This window comes from Procambarus clarkii, chromosome 15, assembly GCF_040958095.1.
Source record: "Procambarus clarkii isolate CNS0578487 chromosome 15, FALCON_Pclarkii_2.0, whole genome shotgun sequence".
Lineage (NCBI taxonomy): Eukaryota > Metazoa > Arthropoda > Malacostraca > Decapoda > Cambaridae > Procambarus > Procambarus clarkii.
Window position 1 is genome coordinate 5,622,798 of NC_091164.1, and position 17,827 is coordinate 5,640,624.

At 42.0% G+C, this 17,827-nt stretch overlaps 1 protein-coding gene across 8 annotated transcripts in view; it reads left to right on the top strand.

Annotated features, from left to right (window-relative positions):
• Nucleotides 1–17,827, top strand: part of norpA (no receptor potential A) — a 386,572-nt gene that overhangs the window by 334,654 nt on the left and 34,091 nt on the right. For 4 of the 8 annotated variants that reach the window (XR_006773000.2, XM_045743918.2, XM_045743919.2 and 1 more), the window contains 3 exons: nucleotides 768–1,026; nucleotides 4,093–4,284; nucleotides 14,281–14,473. Coding sequence is in view for 5 of the 8 variants with exons in the window: in XM_045743918.2 (XP_045599874.1) it covers nucleotides 768–1,026; nucleotides 4,093–4,284; nucleotides 14,281–14,473 (644 nt within the window). In the remaining 3 variants the exon portion in view is untranslated. The remainder of the gene's footprint in view (nucleotides 1–767; nucleotides 1,027–4,092; nucleotides 4,285–14,280; nucleotides 14,474–17,827) is intronic. The other 4 variants (XR_011228590.1, XM_045743920.2, XR_011228591.1 and 1 more) reach the window with 2 other exon arrangements.

The following is a 17,827-nucleotide window of genomic DNA, read 5'->3' on the forward strand; positions in this document are numbered from 1 at the left end:
ACATATTGTCTTCTCCTACCACCCAATATATTTTTTGTATTTTGTCATTTTGTTTTAGTTAAAACTTCTTTACACAAAAAGGGTTACAACATTGATTACATGCAAAGTGCAAGGCTACTTGTCACAGGTTGTAGAGTTCCTCCAGCTCCTCAGATGGCGGGCAGGAACCATGGATGCAGTGTGCATTTCCCCTCTGGATTGCCACACTAAGGTGCTGAAAAAGCAAACTGGCGGCTCTAGGGTCTCTTAAGTTGTTTGAGTTAGCTTAGAACTCAGCTCCTTCAAGAAACTAGCAGCACTTTTACCCCAGGAAACAAGTGTCTCTGACACTTAAATCGCTTGACTGATGCCATGGTCTAGTACATTCATATCAGCCCGGATAGCTCCGGGGTGCCTCTGCATCTCGCCCAGAAAATGGTGTTTCATTACATTCAACGCTGTTTTTTTATCTTTCGTGAATGCTAATTACCTATGTCAAAAGAAGAAATAATTATATCAGAGCAATTTATTTTATGCACACTTAAGTGTTAGATGATAAAATTGCTTACACATCATAAGGTGTAACTAAGATGAAGACACAATGTATACAAGATTTATGCTACCTGGTGACTTAAATATATAAAATACCACAGTAAATAAAAAACAGTCTTCAGACAACATACAGCCTCCTTGCTCAGGTCCTTAAACATGATAAACACTCACATACAGGTGCCCCAAGTATAACCTTCTTTCTGTTGCATAATTCAACAATGGCATTATACCCACAGGTGTGTCGAACTTGATTGTTGGGACGGTAAAGGTGAGGACGAAGAACCAATCATCACTCATGGAAAGGCTATGTGCACTGATATTCTCTTTAAGGAAGCCATCATTGCAATTCGTGACTGTGCATTTGTCACCTCGGACTACCCAATTATCCTGTCCTTTGAGAATCATTGTTGTAAGAAACAACAATACAAGTTGGCAAAATACTGTGATGAATACTTTGGGGATCTACTTTCAAAAGAACCTCTGCCAGACAGCCCAGTAAGATCTCAATGTTTGTGTTTTAGCTATTGTGTTGATTTAATCCTAAATTTGTAGTCTTTTTTCTGGGAAAGTCCCTTCAGTAATTTCCAGAACTAAGTGCAGGTCTAGCAAGACTTAAAGGAGTTGCATCAGGCCTCTGAGACCCACCCGTGTTTACTGGAAACCTGAACCAGAATCTGGCTCTTTATTCACCTAGTTATGCTTGCAGGGGTTGAACTCTGCTCTTTCAGCCAGCCTCTCGACTGTCAATCAACTGTTACTAACTACTAATGATTTTTTTTTTTACACACACACAAACTAGAAGACAGAAGGAAAAGGTGATATGATCACTACATACAAAATAGTAACTGGAATTGATAAAATCGATCGGGAAGATTTCCTGAGACCTGGAACTTCAAGAACAAGAGGTCATAGATTTAAACTAGCTAAACATAGATGCCGAAGAAATATAAGAAAATTCACTTTCGCAAACAGAGTGGTAGACGGTTGGAACAAGTTAGGTGAGAAGGTGGTGGAGGCCAAAACCGTCAGTAGTTTCAAAGCGTTATATGACAGAGTGCTGGGAAGACAGGACACCACGAGCGTAGCTCTCATCTTGTAACTACACTTAGGTAATTATACACACACACACATCGTCCCGGAACTGAGAGGTATAAGCTATGAAAAAAGGCTAAAGGAGCTGAAACTCACGTCTCTGGAACACAGAAGAGTAAGGGGAGACATGATAACCACTTACAAAATTCCCAGGGAAATTTGACAGGGTGGACAAAGAAAAACTCTTTAGCACGGGCGGAATGCAAACAAGGGGACACGGGTGGAAACTGAGTACCCAAATGAGCCACAGAGACATTAAAAAGAACTTTTTCAGTGTCAGAGTAGTTAGTAAATGGAATGCATTAGGCAGTGATGTGGTGGAGGCTGACTCCATACATAGTTTCAAATGTACATATGACAGAGTCCAGTAGGCTCGGGAATCTGTACACCAGTTGACAGTTGAGAGGCGGGACCAAAGAGCCAGAGCTCAACCCCTGCAAGCACAACTAGGTGAGTAAACCCCCTTCCCCCAAGCAGCAGCTCCGTAATAGCTGTTTAACTCCCAGGTACCTATTTACTGCTAGGTAATAGGGGCATTCATGGTGAAAGAAACTTTGCCTATTGATTTCTGCCTGGTCTGGGAATCGAACCCGAGCCACAGGATTAAGAGTCCTGCATGCTGTCCACTCAGTTACCAGGCCCTTGCCTCTGTATGAGGCAAGGGGTGCTCTGGGATCAGTGATCAACCTAAAACCTAGAAAAACTCCACCAGAAAGCATAAGTGTGCAACCAGAACAAACTGAAATCTGAAGAAAATTAAATTCTTGTAGCTAACGGGGAAAATATCATTGCTGTGATGTAAGCATTGTAACCATAATGATCCTGATTACCACCAGGGGGCAGCCCAGGCTACCTGGGGTTCCCCCCCCCCCACTCGCTCACCTGGGGGCAGGATTCATCAAGCATGTATGCAATCCCCCTTTCAACAATTATGACAATTTTCTTTACATTTATTAAACAGTTTGAGTTACGAAGCACTATGAGGTTGTTTATAACAATAAGAAGTTTATGAAGTTAATAATAAGTTAAATAATAAGTTAATAATAATGAAGTTAATAATATGGCTTATGAAGTTTCCTAGCTCATAAACTGTTACAAAGATTACACACAAAAATTACAATAGTGTTATTCATCAAATGAACAAATCCACAAGGGCCAAATCCACAAAGATATAAACAGGTACAATTTTAATTGTAAACACATTTAAAGCTTATTGTACATTACACTGATTTCCAATTATTTTTCCTGATTTTTGTGCAGATTTCCTATTCAAAAGCTCCAGTCTCCTCATAGAAAACCAAATTCTGGACCTGGTTGCCAGTAGTGAAGGAGTAGGTTTTGAAGGCCTGGTGCATCTCTTTCCCTAAGGTTAGGTAGACCTGCTCTTAGCTTGGAGAGCTACTGAGGACCTCGCTAGAAAAAGGAGTTTCATTAGTCATCACTTCATATGGCATTAGTTTACTCTTAAGCTGTACAATAATTTTATAGTTTTATTTGATGTCCTGTGTACATAGTGATCATCAGACATTGACATTACTTAAACTTTTCATTATCTAGAGGTAATCTATAGGATTTTTGTAGTTTGACTTTAGTATTAAAATTTAAAAGGCTATCTAACATTGATATATGTTAGATAAACATTGATTAAGATGATAAATACAGTACGTATTTATCATCTTAATGCAGTATATATAGTTATATATATTCTGTGAAAACAATTTGGCAGTCGGCAGAAAAAGCTATTTATATTTAACCTCGATGGAGTTCTGCTCAAAAAGAAACTAAATCCAATTTCCTCAATTCTGAGCCAAGAACATGGATCACTGTGTTACAGGACATAATTAACATGTTACCATTTAGCATTTGGTTTATGTGCAGCACGACAATTATTATAAAAAATAAGAAATACTGTACTAAGATTTTTTAACAAATAGAAATAAAGTATAGTATGTAATGAAATGTCTGTTAGGACAGCATCTCGATAGCTTCCTAGAGCTTACTGAACAGACATTTTAGGCACCCACTTAATGCCAGGCTCCTGTACCAATTCTGGCCAACTGAGAGCAAGGACCAATATCTTGTTCCATCAATGGGATGAGGAAGAACTTCTGGGGTCAAATATTAGTCGGCTACTAATGTGAACGACCCAAATAACAAAAAAAAAAAAGTGGCAAACAATAAAATATACAAAATCTCCATAAAAAAAGATTGGGAAATACCAAACTACTAAACTAGTTGTTAAAACACTTAAATGATTCTCTGCAATGGCTCGCCACCATAGGTGGTAGCCCAAGCTACAGTGTGTTCCAGCCAGCCAGCCACCCTCATACTCAAGCCACTAGGAAGGATGAGGTGGCAGCTCAGAACAAATTTTATAAGTAATAAATTAAATGGAATGATAGTTAATAAGTAATCATGCTAAAGTATAAATAGCACTTCTCATTGTAACATGGCATGAATTTGCTGCAGCTTGTCCCTGGCCACCCTCTTCCATCACCTAACGAATTAAAATTCAAGATTCTCATTAAAAACAAGCGCTTAAAGCCCGAGGTGGAAAAGCAAGAGTTAGAATTGTTCCTGAAGGGTCAGCTAGACCTTGTGGATGACGACGACGCAAAAGAGGATGCATCCCAGACCAACCCACAGCCAAAGGAACCTAAGGTGAGATAAACCATACTGATAAGTGATCCTGTATGAGAACTTTCAGAACGTATAACTTTCTTATGTAATAATACTGTATTTCAGGTACTTAAATTGATTACAGGTTTATGTATGATGTAAAAGTCAGTGAATGACAACCATATTTTATGTCACTAAATTATGGGTAACAAACATAATTTCTTTGTGCTGGGCAGGAGTACTGCTGTCTGTCTTTTGTACAGGATGTGTGTTTCCTCCATTGTCAGTTGACTACTCCTGACTTCTCTCTTTTTCAGGGTAGTGTGCATGTTTGTTGCTAACTGTGAGGCCTGTTGATGGGAAATGATAGTAGTTAGCTCAATGCTTTTGTGGTTACTGCACCTGGCTCTGCTTCTTTTGTATGTCAGGCCCTGCACTTCGGCTGAAGATGCACCTGGATTACGTAAGAGGTTGTATTAATCCATTGCTGCAAATACTTTCCTACTCCAAGTAGTTAAAAGTTGAGGGTCAGCATTTGATCAGCAAACACATTTCCTGTGCCTGGCTTGCCTTCTTATCTGCAGCATGGTCTAGGTGACTGGTATTTCTCTTCCTTGGGGGAAGAGGTTTTGTCAGGCTTAAATGTTTGAGAAGCTGTTATGGCTTCCTCGTCCACCTTTCGTGCCTGAAGCCTGCAGTGTGCAGTTTTTCTTTGTGTGATTCAGTGATTTTGGACCCTGATGGTCACTCCTGCTGCCTCTATCACTTTGCCTGTTGGGTTCAGGAGTCTCTTTTTCAATGTTGGGGACATGTAGTTTATTGCCATTAGACTTTTATTTTAGCTGAGTTGTCTTCATGAGCTGTGGGTTATTAGGTTGCTGTTATATTGTGGATCTGCTAACCACACTATCACACAGTGTGGTATGGCTACTGATCTCCTGTTGTTATATATGAGGAGGATGATGAATATCTTGTTTTGGCCATCTGTGCCACATATAAAGGGACCTCCTCTGCCACCTCTACCTCAGCTATTGAGAAACAGGTTTGTCTGGTTCATTCAGTTTCCTAATCTCCTCAGTTAGAACAGGCTCCTAAACTAACACATCCTCTCGAATAGTACAATACATTTTGACATACTGTATCCCCAAGGCCAAAAACTGATGTGCTAAAAATCAGTGGCTTGCAAAATTGATGTGATGTCCCATTTTCTATTTTTGGGTCTTTGGTTAGGCTAGGTTTGGGCAATTTAATACATCAGTTTAGTGATGTTGGGAATGCTCAAGATGATGGGCTACCTATACAATGGTTGCCTGTCCTGGAGGTTTTGTTGCTCCGCTCACAGGTTGCGGAGAGAGTTTTTTCTGACTGATAATCACACCTTCTGCTGTTGGTGCACGTGTTGGGAGCAGTATATGTTTTACCCTTATGTGTGTGAGTATTGCTGGGTGTGGGCCGAGATCCTGTATGAACACTTGACTCAGTCAGCCGTATCTCAGGTGACGTGGCCAATTGTTTGCAGATTCATGTTCTTTCTTGTAGATTTCACTGGTCCCTTCCTTCATCTTTGTGAACCTTGTTGGTCTGCTCCAGGCTTGTGTGGATTAGGGGCAGTTAACTCATCTCTAACCCCCAATTTTCTGGAGGATTACTTTCTGTGGCACTCTTCTAGCCCTAGTGAGTACCCCCTTTGGTTTTTCTCTGTGGTGACATAGCACCAAGGAGCCACCACTAGGAGCCCTGCCAGAAAGCCAGTGTTATGTAATGAAATGCCTTCTGATGGGTCTTTGGGACCCTTCCTTCCCCATTTAGGAGCGTCAGTTTTCCAACTTCTTGTTTATATTTTGAAATATGAAAGGTTGCCGGATCGAGGAGGAAAGTGCACAGACGCCTGGTAGTGTGCAGGTAGAACCAATGAGAGAAGTGATGCAACACTAAAGGGTTTGTGAATCTCTGAATCTTCTAGCTTTGCTGTAGCTTCATTCTATGCCTTGTTTACCTTGCTATTTGTATATTTTGGTTCGCTCGTCTTTCTGGTGGTGTTTTCTTAGTGACCTATAATCCCTGCTCGTTGTACCTTTTTAGTGGGGGCAAAGTTTTTGCTTCTTATTCCTAGTAGGCTTATATGACTTGTAAGGTCTTGGTATTGATGGAGTTGGATGTAACTTGCCTGATAGCAATCACTAAGGAGGCACCAAGGACCCACCAGAAAGAGGTGTTTCATTACATTTAATGTTTTTTTTTTTACTTGGGCTGGATTTTTTCTTTAGCTACGAGTCCTCCACTGTAGCTACCAAGACAGTGTCCAAGTTGTTCAAACATGTACTGATTCTTCCCAATTTGGTATCAGGCTTCTATGCAGCTCACCCTGCCTTGATGCATTCTGTGTTGCACCATTTCCAGGAGTCCAACTGGATGCTTACACTTTTGTTTTCATTCTATTTTTAGCCCATTTTTCTATTGCAGAGGATAAGTCAGATTTTAGATACAGCATCAGCATCATTTCACTCAGCCAAGTTTTTCAACTGAAGCCCACCCCACCTGCCTTCCACGAGAAGCATTCCATCCATGTTTTGCTTAGCATTTTGGATAACGTAGTAGCTTTGTTGCTTTGGTTGTCCAGGTGTTTGGGGCTCTTCTTCTTACCTAACCTATGGTTAGTGGGGGTGGCTCCACCATGGGATGGAAGATCTCGGCAGAAATACTTCAATGATTTTTATCAGCTTTCTTTCGAGTGGGTCAGCAGTCCCTGTGGTGCAGTGGTAACATACACGCCCGCATTTCGCGAGCAATTTGGCTTCGGTTCATATCCTGGCTGGGGAGGATTGACTATGTGCCATTCCTTAACTGTACGTCTCTGTTCACCCAGTAGTGAAAGGGGTACCTGATTGTTAAATGATTTAGTGGGACATATTTCAGGGAAAATTAAGATTAAGAACCTGCCCAAAACACACTCTGTGCTAGTGGCTTTACAAGAGTGTAAGAATTATTGTAAGATATCTCTGCTGGCTTTTAGAAGGCTTAAAATGCTGAGACTTGGTTTCAACTCCTTGTTACCGAGGCATCTTGTGGGTGTGGTAACTGTGGCCTTCACTGGTGTCTCTTGTCCTGGGGTAGCCAGCTACAGGTACTTTATTACTCCATGTCCACACTTTCAAAATATTGGACCACAAGTAATTTCCATGGTTACATTTTTGCAGGTCATGTTCAGACTCCTCCTTGTGGCTACTGATGATTTATGTTATTTGACTTCAATTTTTGTCTGCAGGAGGCTTGTTGAGTATAATATTTGTTGTTCTGTATGATAGCAAGTTGGTCCCTCAGGTTTTGCTTGAGTTAGATTTGCCACTGTTCCTTCCCAAACAACGTTACCAGACATTTTGGAATATTTCTATTTATGATTGGTGAACAGATCATTGGAGCCATGTGGGTAAAATTTGTGTGTGAACCCATATACTATATGCTGCTGCCTCAGTGGAGGTAGTAAGGGGTCTCTTGTCTCAGGAAAGAGCATTTAATATAACTGCCATATATTTTTTGCTCTCAACCTTTATGTTGCTTATTCAAAGGTTCATTCAAATGATTTGAATGAACCTTAATTGATTTTTTCCAAATAAAATACATTATTTGTTGTATATTCAGTTTGAACTTGTTGGTTAATATCCATGAGTAAACTTTTTTCTGTGGGGAGCTTATCCAGGCTGATATGCTAATGTCACATTTTGGCATCAGTCATGTGTATGGAGTTCTGTGGGCTTACTGGGGACCACAAGCCAGAACTTGGCCCCATCAGAGAGGCATGTGGAGCCATGGCCCATAGAAACCCCAGTGTGGTTGGAAGCATTCTATGTCTATCGACCGGGTCAGGCACCCAGAAAGGTAAGCGTCCCAAAACAAACCCCTATTCTGGTGAAAATTGCTACCAAAAGCCGAACAAGTGGATAGAACTCCCCAAAAAGAAACGAGCAAACGAGTATGACGTCGCACGTCGCCGCGCTGTTGTCTGCGCAACTCCACCCTCCTCGGGAGGCGGAAGGGGGAGCCCCAGACTCTTGCGCCGGCTATCCGTCCTTCAGTTCTAAGGCTGATGCTAGAGGTAGAGGTCATGTGCTCTGGCTCCAGTGATTTTTCAGCACTGTGCTTAGAGTGTGGTGGATGTCATCTAGGGGTGCGAGAGCCAGGAGTTATTAGACAGTACTCGGGCTGCATGCATCTAGGGTTACTTTCCCTAGGTGCCCTGTAAGTACTGCCCTTGGGGCTTGAGGTTACCTTCCACAAGTTCCTTAGGTCCTGCCTCTACTGGGCTGTTTGACTGCTCGGTTTTTCGGCCGCCTTTTGATTGCTTGGGTGTTTTGTCTCCCTTGTTTACCTTAGGGTAAGAGACGGTTTGCACTGGTACGGGGTGCAGGGTGCTGCGCAGCTTTTCACTATTCATAGCAGCCGACTCTGTTCCTTTGGGTACGTTGTCCTCTTGCGGGGATTTGTTTTTCTTTTTGTTTCTGCCTTGTGTAGGGGGGGGGGGGGAATCTGCCTTGCTTGCCCCTTGGTATCTGACCTGATACGGTTTTCTTCTGGTGGTGCCCCCTGCTAGGTCCCCGTGAGTGTACGTGTCCCTGAGGTTCAGCTTTAGAAAGTTGCTTGGTAGCTTTGGGCGCCGGTTATCAGTACCTTGCCTGGGATTCCCTGAGCGTGAGTTTCATCTCAGGACCCTGGGAAACCCCAAGGGAGCATGTGGGTCCGATGGATGTGATCCCAGAGTCCGCCCCCCCCCCTCCCTTCTCTTCATGCGAGTTCGAGGGTTGCTCGGCCCCCTTGTCTCTGGGTGAAACTCGCTGTTTTTGTCTCCAACACGCTGCCTGTTGGGTCGGTGACACTTTCGACCCGGAATCCTGCGAGTTCTGTTGCTTGCTGGTGACTGTTTACCCAGTCTAATGATGATCTTCTATGGGGTACAGGCAGCGCAGGTGTTGCATGTGCGCTTTAGGTTGTTGTAACACGCTCGGTTGGTTGCTCACCCGTATGCCCCGAGGCTGCCCCATTTTGCTTATAGGGACCTGGACTTGGGGGTGGGAGTCGCTTCGACCTTGGTTCAGTCCGCACCCCCTGTTGTGGTTCGTTCCAGTCCCACCCCCCCACCCCCCCCCCCCTTCCCCTCCGGCTTCCGGCCTCGAAGCATCTGAGGGTTTTGGAGTCGGGGCAGGGTTTAGATAGAGACTTGGACAGTCTCGGGGGGGATGCCCCTTCTGGTGTGGCGACGGAGGCATTCGAGTCCGATCTCCCTGCCACAACCTCCGGGTCTGACCATTGGGGCCCCCCTTCTGTCCGGCTTATGCGGCTATGCCGGCCCTTTCTTTATAGGCCGGTGCTCTGGGGGATGACTCGGCCCCGGATCCTGTGGAGGAGGAACCTGGGGCAGGGGAGGGGCTGACTTTGGGCTCTTGGGCCCCACTGGACCCTGCCTGGGTTTTTCTGCCCTCTGAGCGGGGCTTATTGTGACAAGGAGTGGGGGTTCTCTTCCCCCCCCCCCTTCTGCGTATGAGTTAGATTTAGTGTCTGCCCCTCCCCGGGTTCGGTTCAGTGTCCCCCCGGGTGCGTTGGTTCCATCTTTCCGGAGGTTTTTGTCTTACCGGATCCTTCTGTCTGCTGTGCGGGCAGCTCTAGCGGCTTACCTCCTGTGCGACCCGGATTATGCCTCGCTTATGGATCAGTCTTCTTTCAGGTTTGGGCCTTCGTTTCCTTTCTGAGTCCATTATAAGGTTCCGGAGTCGTCCTGGCTGGCAGATTGTCCTGTGTTTGCTTTGGAGGCTTGGCATTCCTTCTGTCGTTCCAGCACGCTTGAGTGGCTCGAGGCTTCAACGGTGATTCAGGTTTTCCTGGGGGGTGACCGTGAGCACCTCAATGAGTGCCTGTTTGCCCCATCCCTTCCCCGGGATGTTGGCATAGTGCAGCTCCAGGTGCAGGTTCCCTCCCTTTCGGCTGTGCAGGTTGCTAAGGACTTGCGCACCCATGGCCTCTTGGCTTCGGCCTTGCGTTTCTTTTCTCTCCTGGAACTGTCTTCGGACACTTAGGTAATAACACACACACTGTATATACCCATGTACATATGTGTTCCCCATAGCGAACCACGAAGCTAGTATGGTGAGCAAAACAAGAGTGGCTGCCACACTGTGAGGCTACCTCAATTCTCTCCCTCACCAAAATTCCTCCTCCTACAATACTATGCACAACGCTAATTATAACCACAATCATGGTCACTAATTCCTGTAAATGAATAATTAATCACATGTTTATTTTGAAAAGGAACCTAAAAAGTCTTTTGAAGATTCCTAGATGGACCAAATAATGCTGTGGTGTTGTGGCTAGCGCTGTGAACATCGTGAACAACATTGAATCACTGATATTTGAACATTGTACCCAGTCATTATCACACTCAGGCTCTTCTATAATACTATCATGGCTAAATAATACAGATTATATATACTGTATATTTTGACATTATTAGGCGATGCTGTGGTCACACGCTGAACAGCAGTGCTGTGCGCCCATGCTGCGAGCGCCAGCCTTGGTTGCTCACTCACTACTGAGGCTCTCACACCTGGGAATGTGAACCACGATTTTTTTTAAAGATGGCGTCTGTTTACAAAGATGGCGTCTGTCTCAACTTAGAGTTGAGGAGTGAGCAGCAACCGCCTTCCAGGTAAGTCCCTATTTTTTTCCTATGTGGGTAGTTAGCTCTGGGGAGCCGATGGGGCTCCCCCCAGAAAACCAGTGTTGAGTGTAATGAAACGCCATTTTCTGGGTGAGACCCGGAGGCTCCCTGGCATCCTTCCCTCCCTCCAGTCGGCATTTTTTTGTGTGTTTTGACATCTAGCCTCAGAACTGAAGGGTGGATAACTGGCGCGAGGGTCTGGGGCTCCCCCCTTCCTCCTCCCTGGAAGGGGGAAGCTGTGCAGACTTCGGCGCGGCGACGTGTGAGGTCATGCTCGTTTGCTTGTTTCTTTTTGGGGAGTTCTATCCACTTGTTTGGCTTTTGGTAGCAATTTTCACCAGAATAGGGGTTTGTTTTGGGACACTTACCATTCTGGGTGCCTGACCCGGTCGATGACAGACACCGACATGCTTCCAACCTCACGAGGGTTTCTATGGACCATTGTTCCCCATGCCTCTCTGAGGGGGGGGGGGCAGGTTTTGGCTCGTGGTCACTGGTAGGTCCACAGAACTCTATACACATGATTGATGCCAAAGTCTTACATTAGTATATCAGCCTGGATAAGCTCCGGGGAGCCTCCGGGTCTCGCCCAGAAAATGGCGTTTCATATTACATTAAACGTTTTTTTTTTTTTTTTTTTTTTGTTAACTACTGTACATCATTTCGGGTGTATGGGTTGGGACTAAGAGAAGATGACGGTATTATCATTAACTAATAATATATGTATATGTTTAACAAGTCACTGATATACTGTACAAGAAATAAGAAATTAGAAATGGGTGCATTTACAGCAGGAAGTAATGAGTGTTGGTATTTTACATTTTTAATTTGAATGGACAGGGTATGTGTGTTTCTTTTCAGACAAGCTTTTTGTGTATTATTAGCATAGTGTTTTAAGAGTTTTGTAAAAAAAAAAAAAAAAAAATAAAACTAGGGGATCGAATACAATAGAATGGCACCTTCTGGGTTACACTTGAGTAACTCACATTGGCTTATGTCATGGCACTCGAGGGTCATTATCAAAATGTCAGGCCTCTGTGACTTAACTCTTGCCCATAGCAACTGAACACCATTTTACCTCCCTCTGTGTAACGGGGAGCTTACATGGATCAATGATCAACCCACCACTGAGGTTTGAAGATCCAGTTACCAGACAAAACTCTTTAACAAACCAATGAATTGCCAAATCTGGATTATCGTTATGAATATTGGTGACGTGGCAACACATGTCAACAAACTGATATCCTTTTGTAGCACATCACATGGCTTTGTAGATATTATAGGGGACAACAAAGGTGGTTTGTATAGCATGTAAAAAATAATTGGGGACTTGGAAGGCTGTTTGTAATATTGGATGCTTGTAATATGGATGGAAAAAGAAAGATTCTTAAAGCCTGGTTCTCACATATTATTATCCTTATTTTGGAAGTGGCAGTTTTTTTTGTTTTGTTTTTTTAATTTTTTTTATGGAAGTGGCAGTGGATAGTAGTAGTCTCTACAGGAACCACATGTATTGTTGAGAACAATACATGTGGTTCCTCAGTAAGAGTGTTGATCTTTGATCCTGTACGTATTCAACCCGTTCTCGCAAATTCGTAAAGTCAATATTGACTTATGAACTACGTGCATAGGTGATATACTAAACATAATAGATACCCTTAAAAAGATTCATAGAAAACACCGACCTTACCTAACCTTGTTAGTATCTTAAGATAAGCATCTTATTGCTTCGTAATTACAATTATTACTTAACCTATTCCTATTATAGGTTAGGTAATAATTGTAATTATGAAGCAATAAGATGCTTACCTTAATACTAAGTAGGTTAGGTAAGGTCGGTGTTTTCTATGAATCTTTTTAAGGGTTTCTATTATGTTTAGTATATCACCTATGCACGTAGTTAATAAGTCAATATTGACTTATTAAATTTGCGAGAACAGGTTGACGTATTCTCTGGCACGTAGTGAGCGCACCTTTATGTAACACGGTGCGTGATCTTGGTGGGCAAAAGTGTCACACGAACCTGGCGTATAGGTAATAGTGTTGGTGTTGGTGACTAAGTAAGGAGACCTAATGAGGGGACCACTTTTTGTATTTTTTGTATTTATACCATTGTTTCAGAAGTAAAAAATCAAATCAAACATCTTATGAGTAATGGTGGTTTTGTCACTTTTTGTCATGATTCTTATCCTGGCTAGATAAGAACAAGACTTTGGTCACAGTAATTTGATTTAAAGTTAACATATATTTAGAAATTATATTGCAATTAGTGTTCTGCTTATAAAGATTGTCATTAGTTATGAATATTATTAATTTAATAAATTAAATTTCCTATGGAAAAAGAATATTATTTTACTTGTCTAATATTAGTTAAGTTTATTAAATTTGTTGAACTCTTGATATTCAGTTTAGTTTAAAATTTCCAAATGAATTTCCATTTCTACTCTTTTCTAAATCTAACTCATCAAACAGCTAATCTTGCTAATTCTGCAGCTTTTCTATTTATCCCTCAGTTTTCTTTGAAACTTTTATCTTAACTCTAACCCCCCCCCCCCCCCCTCCCAATTATCTAAATAATTGCCAGTCATAATTTAAATCCTAAAATAAGATGTTATCCAAGATGAATGAATGTCTTCTGGCCCTTTGCTAACCACAAGGTCCCTCTGAACACTTGCACAGCACCATCTGGTACAACTTGTCCTTAATGACTGCTTGTATACATGCATTTTATGAGTGTAACTTGCATATAAATACTCTTATAAGCAGATTGCTGGGTATTTGTGTAGTCTTTGTTCATTTATTTACTCAAATTCCAATATTTTCTTTATGTAATCAAATTTATGATGAAGAATTTGGTATATACATATGTATAGTGTACATTTATGTACACTTGGGATATGCACAAATTGTGTGAACAGTTCTCTGATGGCCATGCAATCTTTTATTAATGAGTTCTGGTCAAATTGCACTCCTCAGCCTATAGGTGTTGCCTGTGTCCTTGAGCCTCATACCTCTCCATCTTTTACACTGCATTTATAATATAACATTGTATATTTGTTGTCATTCATTTCCAAACTTGTTGTACAGCATGATATTTCATTCTACTTGTTGTTTATATTATTAAGAAAAGTTACTCCATTGTTACTTTTGTTGCTTGCAATTGTATTTACCCCAACTTCCTCTTAATGCTATGCAGTATGGAGATACCCTTTACCTCTCCCAAGTCAAGGCTCAAAAGACGAAAGCCATGCCAGCATCAGCTCTTCCCCCTCGCCACTAGCTCGTCTCGCCTTACCTCTCCAGCCTCTTGTCTCCTTCTCTGTCCCTCGTAGAGTAACTCGTGCACTACCATCACCACCCCTGTGTCGCAGCCCTCGCTAGAAGATGATAAGCCCCTGACGGCCGAGGAGCGAGCCTTTCTCTACTACCAGTACACAGGCGCCACTACCCACGTCCACCCTGTCCTCTCTTCCTACGTCAACTACTGCCAGCCGGTCAAGTTCCAGGGGTTTGATGTGGCAGAAGGTAACCTTGCTTGCTACTGTCAAGCCTGCTTGCATGAGTTTTGTTATGATTTCCTCTTTGAGGAGCTATGTTTTTCATTAGAAAACTGAAACATAGAGAATGTAATTATCCCCTGGGAGACTTTTTACTTATTTTTTTTTTTTTTTTGCATGTCACTGTATTTGCAATGCATTATTCATGTACTGTTTGTCTTTTATTATATTTCTAATTATTTTATATCCCAATACTGTATTTGTTCCTTATTTTAAGTACACAAAACATTCTACTTACAGTACAGTACTTATTAATAATTTACTTTACAGTTTTGCTTCTTGAATTGTATTTTAAATTCCTATAGTAGGAGGTGAAGTTTGATGACTTCACCAAAACACTTGACATGATCCTGTCAAGGTGTCAACAAACCAGCATTACTGTCATATATATGTTCTAAATGTTCACTGTGATTTGTGTATGTCAAACAAGAAACTAGCATCACCACCTTGCCTACGGTAATTAAGGCTGAAATAGTTATTATACAGCAATTGCACACAAACCAGAAGTGTGGACACATTAAAAGAAAAGGTTTGCATGCAGTATTGGCAAAGATTAACTGAGGAATGAGAAGCATTAATCTTTAAAGTGAGTATGAAGTTTGAAAACATGTAGCAGATCATTTATTTGGGCACAAAATAATTTGTTCTACCATCCATTTTCCTCCTGAAAGCGCTTTTTATCCAGTATATCTTTATTTTTATGCCAGATATTTAAATTTTTGTTGTCCTGTTTGATAAATGTACACTTTTTCTTTACTTTTTGACTACCCTAACTCTAGGTGGTGCTGGTAATGTACTCTTTTTAAACTAGCCTACTCATTCATTACATATCTATGCATTCATTCTACGTGTGATGAGTGTGTCTTTCATATTGCAATACAATACACATGATCTGGACATGCTCATGGTTTGTTTCAGGCAAAGGTTAAACATGCATAAATGGGTGTGGTTGAACATTAATAGGCACTGCCTTATATTGGACCTATGCTCCTTCTGCAGTTTCATAAATTCCTATGTTCTTATATTAATAGATACAATAATAATATTGAAATAAGAGGTTAGCCCTCTTCACCAAAAAAAAATAAATGGAAAATAATTAAAATTATTACAAGCAAAAATTTCCGTACAAATTGTACAGTTCAGATAGTTCAAGAGAAGCGTTTGTTAAAACATGGGTGGATATAACATTCACCAGGTGATTTAAAGCAAATCTTTTCTCATTTCATATATGTTTGGGATGCCTACCAACATGTTCCCATCCACTCAAGTTTAGGGATTGACTTGGGGTTCACAGTATCTTGTCCCACATTTGGTCTTTTTATTCTGAACAGAATATTCACTTGTATCATTTGTTACTTTAATAGCTTCACCTTGAAGGAACCCAGGTTCTGACCTACTCAGTAACTGGCTGGTGTGGCCCCCCTAAGTCGTTCAGCTTGTCTGCTGGTCAGGAATTTGCTTCTTTCCCATTTGGCCTGCTTTCTTTTTAGTCAACTATCGGAAATTCCAGTTGGTGTCCTCTCAAGTCTTAATTTCACTTTGACTCGTTTGAGAGACCAGGACAAACCTCCATCTCTCTTGTGGTTGGTCCTGTGGCTGTGCTGCCATTTCCAGCTGTTGCTGAGGATGACCTTAGCTTTCCTGTCACAACCATGAGCACCATTTGGGCTCAGCATTTTGCCTGAATTGTTTACCCTCTGGGTCATGTGTTGCAGGTGCTTTATTACCATCTCTGGTAGGCATTTTGCCCTGTTCAGGACCATGGAGTGCAGGGGGCCCCACTGTGCTTGAAGACAGATCTTGTCATTATTTTCCTGTTCATGTCTTTCAGGGTTAATTTCTGTGGTGCACTCCTCCTTTGTCACTTGTATTGTTCATCGATTCATCAGATCTAGAATGGGGCTTCATCTCCAGCTCTTGCCATGCTAGTTAGGGACAGTGGATTCCCTCTTTATGGTAAACACGCATTTCAGTGCAGGAATTTGTGGCAGTCGGATGTGGCAAAGCCCCATTCAATCTCCTGTGGGCTCTGCTCTCCATTTTCATTTGGATTTAGTTGCAGTGATTTATTGGTGCACCACCACTACAGTGGTGGAATAACCTACCTGGATGGTTTGTGGCTCTTCAGCAACCTTCATGTGTGGAGCTTTTAGGCTTTCTCTATCTCCATGTGTATGGAAGTCAGGTGTTCATAGTAAGTGATAAAAAGAGGTATAAAGCAATCCAATTCTTTTGCATCAGACTTCTGTGTCTGTGCTTGCTATATTTTTTCTTTTCTGACTATTCTTTGATTGCCAGTTGATGCCTAATATTGTCACTTCATATTGTTCAGCATTGGCAGAATCTCTCTTGATGACATTTAGGGTGGGTTTGTCCTTGTTCCTCTTTCCTAGGCTGTGTCTAGTATTCTTTCATCTTGAGCTGGCTCATTCTCCTTTGAAGCCTTGCTGGTTTATGGACTGTGTTGGAGTTTTTTTTTATCTTCTCGCTTTTAGGTTTGGTCTAGGATTTTTTTTTTCAAAATGGCTTATCTTCTGGCACTTGTTGGGTTGGGGGGGGGAGCTTTGCTAGGTAATGGTTTCTTCACCTCTAGCTTTCTCCATTTTTGGCTAAAGTGAGAATTTTTTAGACGGGTCTGTTAATCACTGATGCCTGTTTTGTTCAGCAACTGGTGCATCATATGTTCCATCTTATTGCAGTGATGCAGCGTTATTTGGTATGTTACTCATACTCTTAGGGTGGAGGTCTTATTCGTCAACCCTGTGACTCACGTTTCATGTTCTAAGGTCCGGCTTTCTCAGGTTAGCTATAAGATGATTCACTTCAGCCAGATGGTGATGTATCCTCTCTTATGATGTCTGGAAATTTGATACTCTTGACAGCTTTCTTAGTTAATGTGCCCACTGATAATTTCTGGTCTTGGAGCTTATGGTGTTTAACTGGGTGTTGGCCTCATGCTGTTTATTGGATGTCCTTCAGCCATGCCACACCTGTTAGGTGTGGCTAATTTCCTGAGTTAGTTCAGGAAGCTACAGAAGGGGGAAGTTCCACAAATCAAGTATTGAATATAGTGAAATATCCTTTTCTTGTGGGAACATGGTAGCACCCTGTCCACACTATGTTCTCTGTTTTTCTGTGGGGAGGAAAAGTGTAGTTTGTGTGGCTCATGAGTTAGAGGGTTGGCTGGCTGAAACCTCAAATAACCTAGGCTGCCACCTGGTGGCAGTCAGCTGCATTACGATTAGGCTGTTTATCCTGCGGCAATAATCATTTCTTTACCATCGTGTACCTATTTTTTTTCAAGTAGCTCTTTTGTTTTGTT